Source organism: Sciurus carolinensis, chromosome 12, assembly GCF_902686445.1.
Source record: "Sciurus carolinensis chromosome 12, mSciCar1.2, whole genome shotgun sequence".
NCBI lineage: Eukaryota > Metazoa > Chordata > Mammalia > Rodentia > Sciuridae > Sciurus > Sciurus carolinensis.
Window position 1 is genome coordinate 27,334,941 of NC_062224.1, and position 19,700 is coordinate 27,354,640.

The window sequence follows — 19,700 nt, forward strand, 5'->3', positions numbered from 1 at the left end:
GATGATGAGATCTCCCTCATAAATATCCTATGGGAAAATGGGAAAATGCCTGACCTGTAAATAAGAGTAAAGAGGCAAACAAGGACAGAATATCATGCATCTTTTTCCAGTTCATTGTCAAGAGATCATAGTTTCTAGTTTTAGAATACCCTCTCAGAGAGAATAGTTATTCTATTATAAGCTTCTGTGCCCTTGATCTTTACTTACTGCTGCTGTGCAAGTCATTATTGTTTTAAGTTTCTTCTGAAATCACTAATATGAATGTCTTGATGGTGACTCATTACATTCTAGAAAATTTTAAAGAATAGAATGAAAATATAGAATATGTGTCCAATAATCTTTAACACATCTTTATTCCTTTGCATAAAACTTCAATATGGGCTGCACATGTGTTGATGGCATCAGACTTCTATGCAAGCTTGCAAATGTATTCTAAAGTAATAGCTCCTAATCGTCAGTTTTGATAATCACTTGGAGGGTTTATTATAAGACAGTTTGGGGCTCCATTCTCAGGGTTGCTGATTCAGTAAATTCTGGGGTGGGGCCTGAGAATTTGCATTTCTTTTTTAAAAATTATTTTTGGTTGTAGATGGACATAATACCTTTATTTTGTTTATTTATATTTACATGGTGCTGAGGATTGAACCCAGTGCCTCACTTGTGCCAGGCAAGTGCTCTACCACTGAGCTACAACCCCAGCCCCGAGAATTTGCATTTCTAACAAGTTACTTGGTGATAATAATGTTTCTGGTCAGGGATACAACTTGGAGAACCATTGTTCTAAATAACATAGGCAGGGTCCTCAGATCTGATGTTCTATGTTAGGGTCCCATCAAGAGTCATGAAGAAAGTGACATATTAAGAAAGAGAAGAATAATTGCAGAAGAGATAGTTTCATTTATTTTGCATAGTCAGCACAAAAAATAATTGTTAATGTTCTTAAAAATGCATGCCTTAAATAAGTAAGCCTAAATTTTAAGAAATAACCTTTGTTCCTTATGCAAATGAAGTTTCCATAAATCAAATTTATTCCCTTCCTGAAATATGGCTCTGAAGAAGCACTTAAGGATACTTTACAAAGATTAATCTGAAGGTCATTATTTTGTCACCTTCCATTGAATATAATAATCATGAGTTTGAAAGAATCAATTCTGATAGATATATTTTATACATAGCATAGGTAACAGAAATTAACTTTTTAAAATACATAGTAGCAAAAATATTTGTATTGCCAATCATGCATTCACTTATGAATACAACATTATTATTGGGAATATGTAGGGACATTTTTCTGTTTTAGGATAATGATTGTATTTCATAACAGTATTGCTCATTTAAGATATAAAGAACAAAATTTTTTTAATATATTAAATCCTTTTCAATGAATAATGTAGTAGGTACCATTTCCTGAACCATTTTCCAAATAATAACATAGTTGTTAACAATACAGAATATGCTATCAGATAACCTATTATATATATATGTATATATATATATATATATATATATATATATAAACACATGCACACACACATAATACATACACATATCTTCTCAGTTTCTTTGAACTCAAACATTTGCTTATGAGCTCCATACCTCATTTACAGGATGCAATAATACAAACTAATCACATACAGCTATTCTAGTAATTAATGAAATAATGCAGGTCAAATAACACAGTGCTTGATGTATAATAAGTGTATATATAACAAATGCAAGTCATTATCATGGAACACTGATATCCGATGATCTTAAATGTCTAGAGCAGGGAAGGATTTTTTGATCAAAGTTGGGAAAAGATTAATTTGTCTACTAATGAATCTCTCCAGATTCCTTAGCAAGCCAGAGTTAAACATGCATTTCCAGTATTTTTCCAACTTCTATGACCATAGCACCTAAAAAGAAGCTGAGGTAGATCAGTGAATGTTCTCTGAGACACAACTATAGGGAATACAGATAATAGATATGTTTGTAGGCTCACGTATCAACTTTTTCAAAATCCTCAGTACCATCTACTATACAAATATTTTCATGTTGCTCACAACCTAAAGTAACTGCTTCCTAATCCAACCTAAATTTATTTATGCATTCCTGTAATTATTTATGCAATGTTTATAACCTCTTCTGCCTTGGGTCCTTAAATACAGTGCCTATATTTGTTCAGCACTATATTTATCATGCCTAGGATGGTGACTGCTACAAATTAAATGTTTGATATATGTTTTGTGAGTTAATTTTTATGAATTTAATATTGACCCAAAGAAGAAAAGAGCAATATATGTCATTCCTCTAAATATCTTGGCCTAATTTTTATTTATATAGGAATCTGCTTATAGAAAAAGAAAACTAAGAGCATACCAAAGAAATAGATTATTTTTACTTTTCCTTGAGTTTTCTAGAACTCTCACAGTTTGACCTCCTTTATCAGTAGCAAATGGTGGTTATTAGAGAAGTAATGGAAATACCTGATCCCAGGAAATTGGACCATCTTCTGAATCTTTGTCCACAGATACAGATAGACGAGGATAGCCCCAATCATGGATTGTTAGGTTGTTTTGTTTCCTTTGAAGTTGATAGCTTTTATCCTTTTTAATACAGGTGTTTCTGCTCCAGAGAGTATTGAGGAGTTGGTCTAGTTCTAAAAATTTCATACAAAATTTGGTGTCACATAGAATAGGCAGAACTTGTTCAGAATAAATACAATTTCAGTGGCCACAGCATACACATTTCACAAGATAAATTTTGTTCTAATGAAAAATCAAGGTTTCATTCTGAACAAAGACAGAACATTTATACCTCACACAAATATTGATTCTCACAGGATCTACCTAAGGTGAACCAATCTTTCAAAAGTATTTTCACCATTTTAATACCCTAGAGGTGATAAAAGGTCAACACAACTAATGTCTTCCATTGAGCAAAATCTTTTCCTTTAATACAAAAGTATAAATTAAAGAAGATACTGGCCTACTTTTTAGGAAATGTATTTCCTTGGGTCAATCTACATCCTTATATAGATTGACTATTACTTTAATGTAGTTAAGTCAATCAAAGTATCTTCCTCTTAAGTGAATATGAAGAAAAGAGAAAAATAAATGAAAGGGAGATGAGATTACAGACACAAACTAGGTCTTGTTTTGTAGTGATATTATGGAATGGATGTAAGTTTACAGACTGCAATTTTCTTCTCACTATTACTCCAGGTTTTTAAAAAATACTTATACAGAGAAGAATTAAATATAATAGAAATTTATATGGATTTATCAATCCTTTTACATGTTAATAAAATGTCTTTGGTATTTTCCTAAATGCTATCATCAGTGGTAGAAAAAATACAAACTAGAGTTTTATTTTAAATGATCAGTTTTCAACAACAACAACAAAAAATCATGAGACTTTCAGAGAAATGGGAAAATGTGACCCATGTTCAGGAAAAAGAGCAGTCAACAAATACATCTCTGAGTATTCCCAGATGTTGGTTTTAACAGACAAATTCTTCAAAGCAGTTAATGTAAGCATGTTTAAAGAAGTAGAGGAGATCATAAAGAATAAAAGGAAAGTATGAAACAAGAAATAAACTGATAGCAATTTTCAATAAGGAAATCAAAATTATATGAGAGTCCCCTTAGATATTAAGGAGAAGAAAATATAATAACAAATAAAAAATTCACTAAAGTCATTCAACAACGTATTTGAGAAGACAGAAGAAAAAAAATCACTAAACAGTGAAATAAGCTAGACACTGAAAATCCTGTTGAGTTTTTCTCTTACATGTGGAAGTCAGAAAGAAATAATAAATTTTTTTAAAGGGGAAGGGTCTTATGATAATTATAATGGGGATCAGTGGAGTATAAGAAGGATAAAAGGGGGAGTGAGGAGGGATGGGAAAAGGAGGAACCTCAGAATGAAATTAACCAAATTATGTCATGTACTTGTATAAAAATATCACAATGAATTCCACTTTTATGCACCAATTAAAAATTAAATCAATTGAAAATCACTGAACATAAAGATAAATTAACAGAAAAATCCATTTTGAAGAATAGAAAGAAAACAAAAACAAAAGAACAAGAAGTCTCAGAGAATGATGAAACACAAGAAGCATATCAAATGTATGTATTGACAGTCACTGAAAGAGAGGACAAAGAGAAAAAAAATCAGAAAAATATCTATTGGCTAAAATAATGGCTAAAACTTTCCAAGTTGATGTAAAAATTTAATGTGTTCAAAAAGCTTGTCAAACACCAAGCAGGAAATATATAACAATATCCACACCCAAACACAATATAATCAAATTGCTGAAAGTCAAAAGCAAAGATAAAATCATGAAAGCAGCAAGTGAAAATGACTTATCACATGTAGAGGAGCATCGCTATAGTTACCTGCTGACTTTCCACTGAAACAATGGAGACCTGAAGGTAGTGGAATGACATATTCAGAGAGTAAAAAGAAAAAAAATTGTCATTTAAAAACCTTATAGCCAGCAAAATAATCCTTTAAAATAAAGGTGAGAAAAAATTCCATGTAAAAAATGGATGAGAGAATTCATTGAGAGTAGAATCTGCCATATAAGAAATACAAAATTAAGTCCTTTAGACTTAAAAGAAATGACCCAAATGTACCTTTTGGTTAAATTTTCCATTTTGTTCAAGTCTAATGGAAAAATGAAGAGTACTAGAAATATAAGAATGCAAGTTCATTTAAAGACATTATAAGTATATTTTGCTCATTTGTTCTCTAAATTTAATGAGGAAATACTATAGGCTTTTCTTTAAAAATCAGCAATAGAAAAAGAATGCTAATCCCTGCCACTATTATTTAGTATTATATTGGGATTATTAATCAGTAGAATTACACAAGAAATAATAGAAATATAAGAATTAGAAAGAGACAAAATTATTTTTTTAAGATGATATAATTATATAGCTGAAACTCCTAAAAAAATTAATGTAATAGTAAAATAACCAGAGCAGGTTATAAAATTAATCTACAAAATTATGGCTTTCATATATCTAAAGATAAACTAGAGGATGTAATGAAAGAACACCTCATTTAAGATATCCAAAAAGAAAGTTAGATGTCTATGTATAAATATAACAAGAAATTCCTAAAATCTGTGTGAGGAAAATAAAACACTCCACAAAAATATACATGTAGACATGAACAAAGGGAAAGACAATTTTTGTTCTTGGATATAAAGGCACAATACCTTATAAATACCATTTCTCTTTAAGTAATTTTGTATACATGATATACATTATTAAATGTACATATTGCATATATATATAATTATGCATTTTTCTATCATAATAAAATTACTTCAAGTTTTTTTCTTAGAGCTTGATGATTTGATGGTATTCTTTAGGATGAACAAGAAAACTAGGAAAAATCTGAAAAGAACTATGGAGAAGGCTAGCTCTGTTAGACATTTAAGTATACAAGAAAGGTGTTATAAGTAAAACCATATGGTATTAGCACATGAAAAGACAAGTTGGCAAATGCAACAGACTAGAAAATTTAGAAATGGGCTCCACTGTGTTTAGAGCTTTGTTGTATTATATGAAAGAATTTTATCAGATCAGTGGAGGAAATAATGCATAAGAGGTATAAGAAAAACTGAAGAGTTGCATAGAAAAATTAATCTGGATCTATTCCTCATGTTATACACCAGAAATAATCCAAACTATATCAGAATTGAAAACATACAAATACTAGAAGAAAACATGGGTGACTTCTATAACCTGGGAATATGGAAAGCTTTCTTAACTATATCAAAATCCAAAAAGAGTAAGAGTAAAGTTTGATTACTTAATTGCATAAAAATAAAAAATATTTGAAGAAATGACTGCTTCCAGGTCTGAGAGGAAATGTACAGGACAAGCCTGGAATATCTTGTTATTTTGGAAAGCAAGGTAGATACAAAATATTTTAATGATATTTGTCAAAAGGACTTAAAATCAGCTTGAATAAGATTTCACAGGTCAAGGTGGGAACAATATAAGCCCCAATTAGGATAATAATGACAATCAAAAGATGAAATAAAAACATTTATTAAAAATCTCATTGTTTTTTGAAAGAAGCGAAGGAATGTGTTACTATATTAAAAACTGTTCCATTAAAAGATCAAATTCCTTTAAGAACAGAGGAATTTCAACAAAATGAAAATGATGAAAGGAAGTTCTTCTAGTGTAGAATCATCACACCGATAAATAAAGTAGGAATGAGAAAATTAGAAGATCACCATTTTGCAAGCCCTAAATAATCCATCTATGCAATGATAATCAATAATTTACAACTTCTTAGTAAAGAGACAACCAAGTATTACATGTTTCATGGAGAAAGATAGCAACTATAAAATAGTATTCCCAAATAAACAACTGAACACTCAAGTCTTCACATATAACAACCAACATACATGAAGTGCTGCACATAGAAATGCATGTTCAAAAACTAAGAAAGCAATCAGCAAAAATCCAGATGGTAAAGAACCTTCCCCCCCCTTATCAAAGTCATTTGCAACAAAATAGGATGAAGGAGGGGAACATGACATCTATTAAAGATATTTAGGAGATTTCCCAACAATTTTCATTTTATGAACCTTATTTGGATCCCGATTTTTAAAAAAAAAATTCTTTTTAAAGTCAGGAAAATGTGAATGAGCATTTTTATGATATTAAGAAATCATTATTTTTTAGTTGTGATATTGGCAATGAGATGCCTTTAAAAAATCTATCTCTTGCCATCTTAATGCAGATTTGAAAAATAAGTCATATAACTTTTGAGTCATCTGTCATCTGTCTTAACCAGTACAAAGAAATGTGCAAAAAAAAAATCTGATTTCCTTCCTGACATCCTGTTTTATCTAAGAACCCCGAAAATGAATTAGCAAAGACAGAAAATTTTTGTTATATTTATTTAAAATTAAATGACTCACATATAGGAAGATAAGCAAAGTGTTATTGATCCTCTTGAACCCCACGAATTAGTCTTTCATTATTCCACGCACCACTTTGCCACCCCTGGCCCATTATTATCTGCCCTTTAGGAAAGGATTTATTTAGGCCTATGGCAGACCCTGAAATCCTTCCATTTGGCTTGAAATTATAATTTCCATCACCACCGAAAGGCGCCCAATCCATGTTTACACCTCATCACCACATAGACCTCATAACCCATTGGCCTTGAAAGGTCACCCGAGCCCTCTTACTACACACCGAAATAAAATGGTACTTAAAATATAACCAAACGAATTCAGTAATTGAAATGCTTCAACCTTTGTTTTTGGCACAATCATTTTGGAAGATGTGACTTAGAAGTTAAATTCATGAAAATCCTCCTTACCTGAGAAGTGGAGAGTATTTGTCCTATTCAAGAAACTGAAAATATATTCTGTAAAATAATCTGGGGTTGGCAAATTTCTTCGTCCCAGACAAACACCCTGGAGGGACAAAGCAATGATGGTGGCCGCCAGCCTGGGAAGTGTATTTTCATCGGCACCGTCACTACTCAAGATTCCAGACTTTTTGTGCAGCCTTCTAGTTTCCATACACTGAAATCAGATACAAAGTAAAGAAATAATCATAACTTCTAAAGTGATTTTGAGTAAGATAGCTCTAGGATTTCCCCCTAGGACAAGACACAGTCCATCTGAAAGAAGATTGAATTGTGTGTGGGAACGCCTGTCATCCCACAAAGTTGTCTCAGATGCAACTGTATTTACAAAATACTCACTTCTTTTATCCACCACGACACTGAGTGTTCTAAGCCCTACTCCGCTGGTCCTCAGTTACCCAGCCTCTCACTATCCTCTCATGGATGCACTTCTCCCAAGGTCATTTCCTGCTCCTATAGTCACATCCTCTCGAATCTCTCCCAGCTCTGAGCATACAGCCTGCAGGCCAATGACTTTCATGTCTACATTCCCTACCTTGACTTCCCTGGCCCTGCTGCCTCGACCAGGGTGGGCCACTTCCACTTCCCCTCAGCCCTTGGTCTCAAGTTCAATGTGTACTCATTACAAATCTAAGTCAGTACAAGGCCTGTGTTCTTTGAACTCTTATAGGACATATGACATGGGACCTTTTTCATATGTATGTGTCAATTTTCCTCCATTAAACTATAAATATCTAAAAGGCTAGAATTTTGCCTTATATACTACTAGTACTCCCATTCATTGGTTTAAACATTTATTGAATGCCTGCTGTGTGCCTGGCATTATGCTAGGTATGCTAGGCCCGCTACATATGAAGGAGAGAATATGTTTGCCAAAAGAGAAATCAAAAGAAGGTTATTGTGTCAATATTAAATTCTTGTGGCCTGGGACAAGGAATAAAGGTACTCACTGGATTAACTCTTTTTTTTTTTTTTTTTTTGGAAGTCTGTAATTGGTAAACTTGGCAGGAGCATATTTGTTGCTGGGGTAGACAGCAGAATGGAAGACTAAGAAGTCAGTTATCAAAATTTTGATAGACTTGGGGACATAGCAAGAAGTTCTTTGCATGAAATTTTATTATTTGCATGTATTTTAACAAGTTAAAATACTGGGTTACATGAACCTCACAGCAGTATGAGTCTTTCATAGAGGTTGTGAAACAGTAACCCTTACAAGATGCCATTGAGGATAAAGAATTCCAACCACCACTTTCACCCTTGAAGGTTTTAGGGTGTAACCAAGAATGCCCATTCTCCAGGCAAGGGTCAGGGCTGTCAGAGAGCTATGCACACAACCCTATACCAAGAAATCACAAACAGTAAAAGGAAATGAAGAGGTTGATCACTAAGGGATTATGTCAGGAAGACAAAGCTGTTTGGAAATGAGAATGAAGGGATGGAACGATGTTTATGTTCTGCTGTTCAGGGAGGTGGGCTGCACTAGGACCCTACGATGTGGAGCTATTTCTTTTGGGGTGTGAGTGAGGTTCATCTGAAATGGCGGTTGGTGGTTTAATTTGTGGAAGCTTAGTCCTTTGCAGATCAAGATCTGGGGATGCTAGCGGAGGGTCTGATGCGCCAGCACCTGCCATGACCTCACATCATCTGGTCCCAAAGAGCAGCAGTCACAGTGAGGTGTCAACAATCTTTTGGAAAGTCTATGTTGACTGACTTCCTAGGGAGTCCTGGGTGCTTGGGCTTCATGACTCTTTCCAGGAACTCGGAAATGTGCTCTCTCTAGGAGATCATTGGTCTAAGATCTAGCAAAGGTTCTGACAGCAGGGGCTCAATTCCTGTTGACTGAAAGTTATCCACATGATACTATTTTATCCTGTTCTAAGGATGTCTGATCTCACACTCAGAAACCCAGGTATTGGCAGTATGTGTATAATAACCATAAACATAGACTCATACACACCATCTGGTTTTAAGTGCTGGTCTTCCGCTTCCATTTAATTTGCATCAAAAGACAGTAATGGGAGGCTGACTAAATTCCTAGTGGCTAATTTGAACCCATCTTGTGTTGTATAGATGTTAAAATGAAGCCATTATATATAGGCACACCTCCTAATTAAACAGAAAACTGATTTCTATCAAGGAAATTTTTCCTAAAATGAAAATATAAACAAAACCATGGGCCATCTTTGACATTTACAGAACTAGAGCTACGATAGTGATGTTTGCAAAGTCCCTAGTAAACAGCCTTTCTATTAGTTCTGCTAATAACAAGAAAGATTAAACTCATTTATGGCAAACTGGAGGATATGTTTGCTGGTCATTAAGTCAGAGCATGACTATTCAGATACCTTCAGGTCACTAGACGCCACCCTGGAGACCAAGAACCCAAACTGAATACTTCAAGAGAGAAAAAACGTTTTCACCAGTTTCTCAAAATGTGGTACAGCTCCTCAATTAATTCTGCCAGAAAAAGTAACTTAGAAAAACTTTATGTTCAGAGAACTTTATCTTCGGGAACTTCCCACTGCAACCCAGAAAGCACAAACACCATTGAAAGGTCAGTGTTTGCTGGAATAGTAATGAGGCAACACATGAGCAGGTGCTGTTCCTTTCCTAATGGGAGCTGAGAGAGATGAGAGGCATCTGAATGGACCCTGTGCACATGCAGATCATGTAATAAAAAACCACAGAAGGGCTTTGTGACTTGTGCTGACTATCATGAATAATGCCTTTGGCAAGATGCTTCTTTGGGAAAATAATTAACAATGAATTCATCTCTCTCAAACTGTTTCTGCCTTCTTCCCTGGCCAGAAGGCAGGGTAGGTAGACACATTACACTCTACCACTACAGTTCAGTCCTTGCAGGCTCATTAAAAACCCGTGAGTCACTGGAGTGCTCAAAGGGCATCAGAAGAGTGAGTTGCCCATCACCTGTCCTGCCTACCTCCCCACCCACTGGCTTCTGGCTAAAACTCATCTTCCAATTAGTCATCACATTTCTACTTTTAGACTCAGATTTTTAACTTATGTCACTTACCATGCCGTGGATAAAAACCATAAATACTTATCTTTCTGTTTTTGAAAGACTCGGGAATCATTAACTGACTAAATAAATAAATAAGAATCTGCGACTGCATCTGAGCAGCAGAGCTAGTTAGCGATTGTGCCCTTGTTACCTGGCTTCTGGATGTGTCAAAGTGCTGCCTGGTGAAAGCCAAGATATCTTCTGTCTCATTCTGTGAAAGGAAATAGGAGTCTTCATCCTGCCTGAGGCTCAGGAGGCTGTGTAGGTAAAATTTATACTCTTTATTACTCATGTTGAACTTTGAAGAACAGATCTCTTCCTGGTGAATAATGTAATAGAGGAGGAGAAGAGAGACTCTCTGGACCACCTCCTCTCTAAGCTGATCTTCAAGGTCTCCTCCAGCTATTAGTAATAGGGCATCTGGTTCAAAACACTGTGGAGGGGAGGGGAGAAAGAAACAGAAGCAAAGTTTAATAAACAGCTGACAGTCATGGGGTCTCCACTACCTGTATTTTATGAGTAGAGAGGGAGGGAGTCAGGTCCAATAGCTAGGTTCACATAGGAGCACCTCCGGTGAACTGCTAATAGAACAATAATGCTCTCCCTGGAAACCTTTTTTCTAAGAGTGGTCCTTCTATCCCCAACCATAGTTATCACAAGTTGAGATCTGCTGGTTCACATAAAACAATTCTTTGGTTTTTAAAATTATATCCCATTACATATCAAATAAAGTCCAACTCCTTGCAGTTTTCTTCTTGATCTAACCCTTGTCTACCTTACCTGCCTCACCTCATCTTAGCCTTTCTCTACCATCTAACGGAAATTCTGCCCCTGTGATTTTTCTGTCAGTTCCTCAAAGCTCTTTCCCCACATCTTTTGGGTCTCCTTGTTCCCCTTATTTCTCAAGTCTCAGCTTAAAGTGTCATCCCTTGAGGGAAGGATTCACAAAGACCTGCCTGCCCCCAATCTCTGTTCTCCTGCACAATGCTGTCCAGTAGAAATATAATGCAAGCTACCTGTGTTTGGAATTTTCAAGAAGCCACATTTAAAATTTCAAAAAATCATGAAATTAATTTTAATAATATTTTATAGAAATTCATATATCCACAATAATGGTCATTTCAGCATGTAATCAAAGATTTAAAAAACAATCAGTTCTGATGAACCATGTATCAAGTGCCCAATAGCTACATGTGACTATAGCTACTATGTTGGACAGCACAGCTCTGGAACTTATCATTATTTTATTTTCTTCATAGTATTAGTATTATAAAATTAGTTTTTGCTTGCTTATTTTCTTTCTCCCCCATGAGAACAAGTGGACCATCAAGGCTAGGTTTTGTCGATTTTGTGCAGTTGTACTTAGCCTATAGCACAATACCTGGAACTAGCCTGGTATAAAAATTCAATGAATGAGTGCCATCTGTCCCTCATTGATCTTACCAAAGATAATTGCTAAAAATGTTTCCATTGAAGGGAATCAGAACATATACAACTCCCAAAACATACCACCTTGGCACTCTGACACTGTTGAGCTGAAGGCAATTAAAAACCAGGAGATGAGGAAGGTCTCTCTGTCCTCCCCCTTTCTGCCTAAACCCCATCATAATTTCCCATGAGAAACATTTCCTCCATGTACCAAGAAGATGAAAACATTCTTATCACTGGAGACAGAGTTGATGCAGATATTCTTCTATACAAACTTTACTACAAAAACCCTAATGAATGAAATTATTCCCCACCTATTTCTATTCATTTCCCCACAGTTTACCACCCCTGCTCCCAAGCCCTTTTTCCTTACTCTTTTCGCGTCTCCGCAATTTATTGCTCTTTGTTAAAATGGTATATAAGCCCCTGGGTCCAACCACTTCTTCTGGGCTTTCACATCTTCCTGTGAGGTTTCCCATGCCACATAAAAACGTTAACATCAAATAAAACTTGTATTCCCTTTCTCCTGTTATTCTTTGGTCAGTTCAGCAAACAGGCCCCAGTCACAGATGCTAAGTGGGTAGAAGAAAAGTCTTTTCTCCCCTATCCTATCACAAGCTACAGGCAGATGTGGCTCTTCTTTCCATCTGTCGGACCGGGGAGGGACTCGAACCATGGTCCTTGCTTATGCTAGGTGAGCGCTCTCCAAGAGGAGCCATCTCTCCAGCTTCAGATGTGGCTCTTCTAACCTGAGAATTTCACATAGTATGAGGGGTTAGGGTTAATACCATAGGACAGTATGAAAAAAGATGGATACAGGAACTGTGGATAGGAAGGTTTCTTAGCAAGAGCAGCTACCTTTTGTCAGAGACAGCTGGAGAGCTAACAGATTCTCACAGAATCTTAGAAGCAGCTCCATTACCTAGCCACAACAACCTTAGAATGAAATATTGAAATACCTGCCTGAGTCTCAGGGTGTCCCTACGGGGGGACAACTCACTACAGTATCTTTGAATTTGTTTCCTTCTGAGGTGGAAGTTTTGGAGGTTCTATTCCCCGCCTGCTGTGTGACCCAGTGGCTACCCTCTGGTACAAACCACTGGATCCAGAGAAAACAACTATCACCCATTTCTAAAGCAAAGCATAATGATGTTCTTCCCCAAGCTAAGGAACCCCATTACCCACAAGTTCAACTGTAGGGACTTGAGAACTCAACAAAGTGAGGATACACAGGATTTATAATGAGAGGGATGTTTACAATTTTAGCATTTTTCAGGATTGATACCAACAACAAGTGAACAAGTTGAAACAAAAGTGCAATAAAGTCATTCTTTGTGCCCAGCAACCTCCTGAAATCAAACTAAGGGTAGTATGAACCAAACTTGTAATTATTATCAGTTCAGTATCCAGCACTATGCTAAGTGCTTTAATATACAGGCCCTCCTCAGAGTATGATCTAATTGGTTCTGGAAAATGTTTAGGATAATGAATTCTTTTGACAGTGAAAACCCTTTTCCATTATTTTAGATGGAAAAATAAAATATTCTCAGCCTGCATAATAATCCAACAAATATTGTCATATAATGTAAGGTATTTAGAATACCAGGTATGCAATTTTTTTAATATTTATTGAATTGATGGGTACATTTGTGTGCAATATGCAAAGATACTGAACACAAATAAGAATTATATTTTCCTTCTATGAAAAAGTGTACCTATAATATGTGTGGAAACCAAGTCTAAGAGTTGATAGATAACTAATTTAAAGTCACAGAGCTAACAATGGTTAATTGTACTAATCTTAATTCCTACTTTGGCAAGGATAGGCCTTATTCTCTTATTCCTTTCTTTTGTGTCCTGGAGAACATAAACTGTGGACCCAGTATGTACTTGATGTTCAGCCCTCTCAAGCAGTTATTTTCTCTCCTTCCTATTTTATAGGAAGAGAGATCAATTGGGAGCAAGAGAATTGGTAAAACTCAAATAGCAATCATAATGAGAACATTATATAGGCAGAGGACTGAACAAATTCATGCTGATATACTGATTGGTGGTGGGGCTGGGTCAGTTGGAAGGAGAACATCAACACCAAGAGAGGATGCTCATGACGTCACCAGACCATGCACATATAGCCAGGGCTAGGACACACAGCAGTGAATGTGGTCACGCTTCATCCAGTCTGAGGTGCTTGAGACTCCAGTCCATCAATGGCTCCTCTTCAACATTTTGCCATGGTTTTTCAGGATTAGAATAGGGGGTATGGAAGCTGGGGAAGCTGAGAATTGGGTAGGCATTGTAATTGTCTAAGCATTACAGAATTGATTTGTACAAAGCACACATCACAGAAGGTAAACTACCTTCTGAGTTTAAAAAGTTTAAACCCATTATGAAAGCATCTAATTTTGTGTGACTAGAGATTTCAGTCATCTGGAATGGCTAGGTATGACCTAGCCCTTGCTTTAATTTTTTGAGGCCTGCTGAAAAAAAAGAATAACTGTGTATCAGTTGACCGTGGGCTGAAAACTTTGTTCCCTATGGTGATACTAGAATTTTAGAAAAGTTACCCTCATACAGAAGGTGGTGGCTTGAGGAATGAATGCTGCAGAAAACAACAAATGAAATAAATAAGGAAAAATGAATTTCTCCCCTGGCCACAGACATGACAAAAAGAACTTTGTGGGGAGGGTAGGGAAGGGGGACAAGAATTTTCACTGTTTATTTTCATTATTAAAGTTTTTAGCAGTTGACTGGATTGTGTTTGGGAAAGGATGTTTAGCCAATTTTGCAAATATTGCCACCTCATAGGCATCAAGATCTGTCCGAGGCTGCTGACTCTGGTGAAGTGATTCTTTGTTAAAGAAGAATGGACCCATTCAGGAATAATCCAGTGATTTTCCTTTAAATCTTATCAGGTGGAGGCATAAGGTTTAAAAGGGAAAAAAAAAAAAAAAACCCACACAGATTCTAGGAATTCATTTTGAAGACTTCATAAAGCAATCAACTTTGGAAAAAGATTGATTCAAATTCAAGCTAATAGGCTACCCAGACGCTTGGAAATAATTGTCCATTATACCCCAAAGCCAAATCAGATTGCCTAGGTAGGTAATTCAGCTTCGCTTATTGCTTATGCCAGGTGAGAACCTCAGTGACAAAAAGCAATATGATAATTTCCTTTTTCTACATCTATAAGACAGCTGTCAAACTTGCAGGATGAACTTTAGAGGTTTTAACCCCAAAGTTTTTAAAATTGAATTTTGATTCATGGGTTAATTCACTGTCCTCTTTTCAATTCTTAGATTTTTAAGAGGTCTTGTTTGGGGAGTGGGAATTTTTCTTTTTAATGGACAATTATCAATGGTAAAATACAAGAAGGAAATTGCATTTCTTCCTTTTCCTGCCAAAGGGCTGGATGGCTGTCAGCTGATGGCAGACCCTGACTCTCAATGGGTCTGTACTAGAGTTAATGACTTTTATGACTGACAAAAAGAAAAGTATTTACTGAGACGAGTGAAGTAAAGTTGTTAAAGATGCAAGACAAAACTTGTAGTTTTCTACACTTTATCCCATGAAAGTTATGACAAATGAGTCAGAAGGTGGACTGGGTATGAAATAAATGAAGGACCTTTATGTTTCACCTTACAAGTGGCTGAGAATTGCCTGGAGAACTTGGTTAAAATCCTGAGCATCTGGAACAGCTGAGGGGAGCTTGGGGGACAGGAGGGAGAGGGACTCTGAAGAATATCACTGCTCCAATGTCCCTGGACCAGGAAGGACCGGACATTACCATGAGGTACAAGGAAGGGAAGGCGAGGAGGGAACTTGATCTCCTGTGCCCAAGCTCACGCGCGTATGTCCAGGAGATCCCCAGAGATATCCCTGAGGAGGGACTCATTAGCTTAGTCCTGCTGATGAGGAGGCCAAGGGTCGGCAGGTCCCAAAAGCTGGAAGGTACAAAACCAGGGCGCTTTTCCCTTTAGGAGCCCATAGGCTCATGGTTCCCATTAGTACTGAAGTAGGCTCACTTAATCCCCTATTAAGTCCACTTAAACTGTTTCTCATTAAAAAAGAAAGAAAAGGTCAGGATCACATAACAACTACCCTACGACTATAGATAGAATGGGTTTATTTTTAAAGGCCCAACATTTTTAGAAACCTCAGATTTTCTTTTAATTCTATGTTTACCTAGACTTACAATTGGGAACATTATTTTCCTCCTCACAAATTCAAGGCCCCCTCTTCCCTCATTTTTCCAGACATTGAGAGACACGAGCTTACTCCCTTACCCTCTCATGCTACTGTAGAGTTTCTAGCATGAGCTCTGCCTACCAGCAAAGTCCCTGAGATGATAAGAGACTCAACAGCAAACTGAAGACCTAAGATTTGGGACAGAACCTGGTGTTTATAAAATCAGGAAGACTCTGCTTCCACTGGTTTCTCATGAACGACAGGGAGACAGTCCCTGGGTTCCTTGTTGACAGGGAATTCGGGTGAGCAGAAGCCCCCTGAGCAGTTGAAGCTGAGAGTCTCAGCAGCAGCAAGAGGGTGAAGCGATTATACTATTTCAAGGCCTGGAATGAAAATAATTCAAATGGAAGCCAAATGGGTCAAATTCTTGATAATGTCACAGAAAACAATAAGTATGAAACAATTCCTTCCTCCCCAACCCCAAAAATGGAGAACAATCTTGCCTGTTTACATTCCCCCTCTAATATGCAAGCAGCCTTAATAAGGCACTTCATGCTTTTTAAAGGAGAACATTGCCCCAAAGCCAATTCTCAGAGGACATTCGTAACACATGATTCCTGGGTTCTTCCAGAGGGACATCTTCTGTTTCTATCTAGCTGTATATGTATTAATGTCATCATACATGAATTGCCTATTATAACAAGTGTCCTCTGGGAGCCACTGAGCATTTTAATAATTATTGAATTATTTATCACTCAAACAGAGCAAAGAAAAACTCTATGAGCAAGACCCTTTCTGTCACCAAACAAACCAAAAAAAATCACTTGGCCAAGAAATGCCTCCCCATTACCAGAAAGAACTACGTGTGATTGAAAAAAAAAAATTCCAAAATTTATTTTGGAAGCAGTTATTTGCATCTGTTTTATTTATGCTTTCATTTATCTATATATTTGTAGATTCTTCCTCCCCAAAACTTCATGGGTCAGGAATGGGATGGTGAAGATCAATTTTGTTTGTTTTTTGTTTGCAGTTATGTTAAGACACAGGGCTCTCACCTTGTACACTGTTCTTATCACCCCTCTACCATGGCACCACCCACCCACAATGGGGCGGATTCTCACCCTCCAATGAATGCATATTAAAGTGATCTGGAGAGATTTTAAAAAACCAAATCCATCCTGGGTAAGTTCAGTCTCCATCTGAGAAGGATAAGGTGCCAACATGGGTATTTGTGAAAGCTGCCAGCAGATTCAGAAGTGCAGCCTGTTGGGGGATCCACTTTGTAGACTAGGAGAAAGTTCTGATGTGGACCTCAGAAGCCATTGATCTAAGTTCAGGTCTGCCTGCAGTATTTCTGTCCCTCAGCTCAGATTCCTCATTATGAAGACAAGTATCCAATCATTAACTACCTACCATGAAAATTTTAGAAAACACCAATCAATATCTAGAAGAAAGTACTCAAACATTGAACATTAGACAAACATCAGACTGCTATAATTATGCTACAGAAAATAAATAGCATCTATCCAACTAGTCACTGTCAAGTTGACTGCAGCCTCTAAAAAAGGATTAGAAAATCAGAAAGAAGAAAGGACTAAAATTTCATGCTCATAAATACCTCTGAACACACAGAAGGGTTCTAGAAAACATCGACACTACTCTCTCAATAACAACAAAAATAAAAAAAATTCTCTATCTTTAAGTGTTCTCTGCAGAAGGCTGAATGGTTTGTTGGATCCAAAGTATGGAAGTTACTTGACCCCAATGCATTGCCCACTTGGATTTTAGAGCTGCATTTCCTTTTGCTTTGCTGAAGTAACTCTAGCATCCATTACTCTTTTGAACACACCTTGGCACCTGACCCCATTCTATTTCACTAACCAGCTTGCAATCTCCTTGCATTCCATTTGTCCTCCGGGGGCACCCCGTCTTCTCCAACAGTGTTTTGATGAGGCTTCGTGAGTGGTTGAGGGGTGGGTGGTCACCAGCAGAGAAAACCTGTAGTACTTCTGCCAGTAGGCCTTGACTCCCAATACTGCTGCTGTCCTTGGTTGAGGGTTTGTCTGTCTCAGTCAAGGGAATCAGACTGAGTAGAAAGAACAATGGCACCCAAAATTCTGAACGTTTGGTCCACAAACACATTTCCACTCTTCCTTTACTTTGAATCTGTCTTAGATGGGGTGAGTGGGTGGCTGTTCACAGGATAATCTTGAGACCAGAAGAATTTCTGTGGTAAAGGGGGGAAATAAAGGCTTCAATTATTGTGCTTGCAACACGTCTGAAAGGATTCATTAATTGGGTGGCTAAGCTGATTGGCAATGACAAGCTGTTTCTAAACAACGGGAGGTCTGTAGGTAATTTTTATAACCCCAAACAGCAGGCAGGAAAATACCGTGGCCGTCAATTTTCCAGCTGCAGAAAAAGAGCCAAGAAGCATGTCAGATCGCCCATACCAAAGATTAGGGAGAGTAAGTTGTCTCTTTTTTTGCAGGCGGCACAAGTTAGAGGACTGGGAGGGGAAACACCCTCCTCCAAGCTCATTGTAAAGAACCCCAAGAAATTTGGGGTCTTTGTCACTAAAGTAAGAGAATAAAAATAAAGGAAAAATAAATTCAATATATTGTCAACAAAATGTTGAGTTAGGAGGTTTCAGACAAGGAAAAGTACTAGAGGAAAACAGCACTGTTCAGAAAATACTGTTCACTCTTTAGTTGATTAAGAACCAAGTTCTGGAGAATGAATTATCTTAGAACAACAAGATTTCAAGATCTCAGAAGCCCCAATAAATCCACTCACTTAATGGTGACTAAAAGGATAGGAGATGATTTTCAAGCCAATCAGCTTTGGAGAAAAAACAAATCTCATCGGATGATTGTTTAAGGAATGCAAAATGTTAACAGCAACTCATCTCAGAACCTGGCCCAGAGATGAGCTAATAATGACCTTGGGGTAGTAACAAAGATACCGGGAATACTTCTGAGGTTAACAGGAGGAGGGGGGTTGAGAATCTTTCTTAAGCTTCTTATGTTAGCATTTTAAAAATGACAGAGGATGATACAAACATTTCTAAACCCAGTGCTTACCTTAAGAAAGATAAACGATTATTTATCTGGAGTTCCGCAAGCTTTTAAATCTCAGAGAACATTTTGTGGTTTCATGTCCGTGTTTTTAAAATTCCTTGACTGTACGCTGGGAGCTGGAGGGGATTATTTCAGCCCAGAGAAGTTTTCAGTTGCTATGGAGAGAGCTGCTCAGAAGGTAACAATGAAGGTGGGTAAAAGGAACTTTCTGTCAGGTTTTTAGGATAATCAAATAAATCTGGTTAATAAATGTGTTCTTTTTATATTAATATTTAACTAATTTTTTTGAAAGAATCATCTACAGTCACTTGTCTTTCCAGGGACAGAATCTAGGTCAAAGAAAAAAAAAATTCATGTTACAGAATAGAAGAGACTTTAGTGTTCAATCAAGATTTTTTTTTTCTTTCCAACTAAATCTGTGATAACTATTTCATCCAGACTTAAACTAAGCAGTTGTTGAAAAGATAGATTCTTTAGAGCCTTACTTATCTCACAAGGTGCAGAAGTTTAAAAATCGAAGGCATTCATAAGTAGAAGTTTTCAAACAAAATTTGTGAAAGGAGTAACACTCTTACCTGAGAATTAGGTAGAGG

The 19,700-nt window shown here is 36.7% G+C and overlaps 1 protein-coding gene across 2 annotated transcripts in view; it reads right to left on the reverse strand.

Moving 5' to 3' along the window:
• Positions 1-19,230, reverse strand: part of Slc39a12 (solute carrier family 39 member 12) — a 69,863-nt gene extending 50,633 nt beyond the window's left edge. For both annotated transcript variants that reach the window (XM_047521062.1, XM_047521061.1), the window contains exons 1-5: positions 19,111-19,230; positions 17,909-18,254; positions 10,566-10,847; positions 7,342-7,549; positions 2,466-2,638 (exon numbers count right to left, since the gene is read on the reverse strand). In XM_047521062.1, coding sequence (XP_047377018.1) covers positions 2,466-2,638; positions 7,342-7,549; positions 10,566-10,847; positions 17,909-18,169 — 924 coding nt within the window. In that variant the 5' untranslated portion in view covers positions 18,170-18,254; positions 19,111-19,230. The remainder of the gene's footprint in view (positions 1-2,465; positions 2,639-7,341; positions 7,550-10,565; positions 10,848-17,908; positions 18,255-19,110) is intronic.
• Between the last annotated feature and the right edge of the window lie 470 nt (positions 19,231-19,700).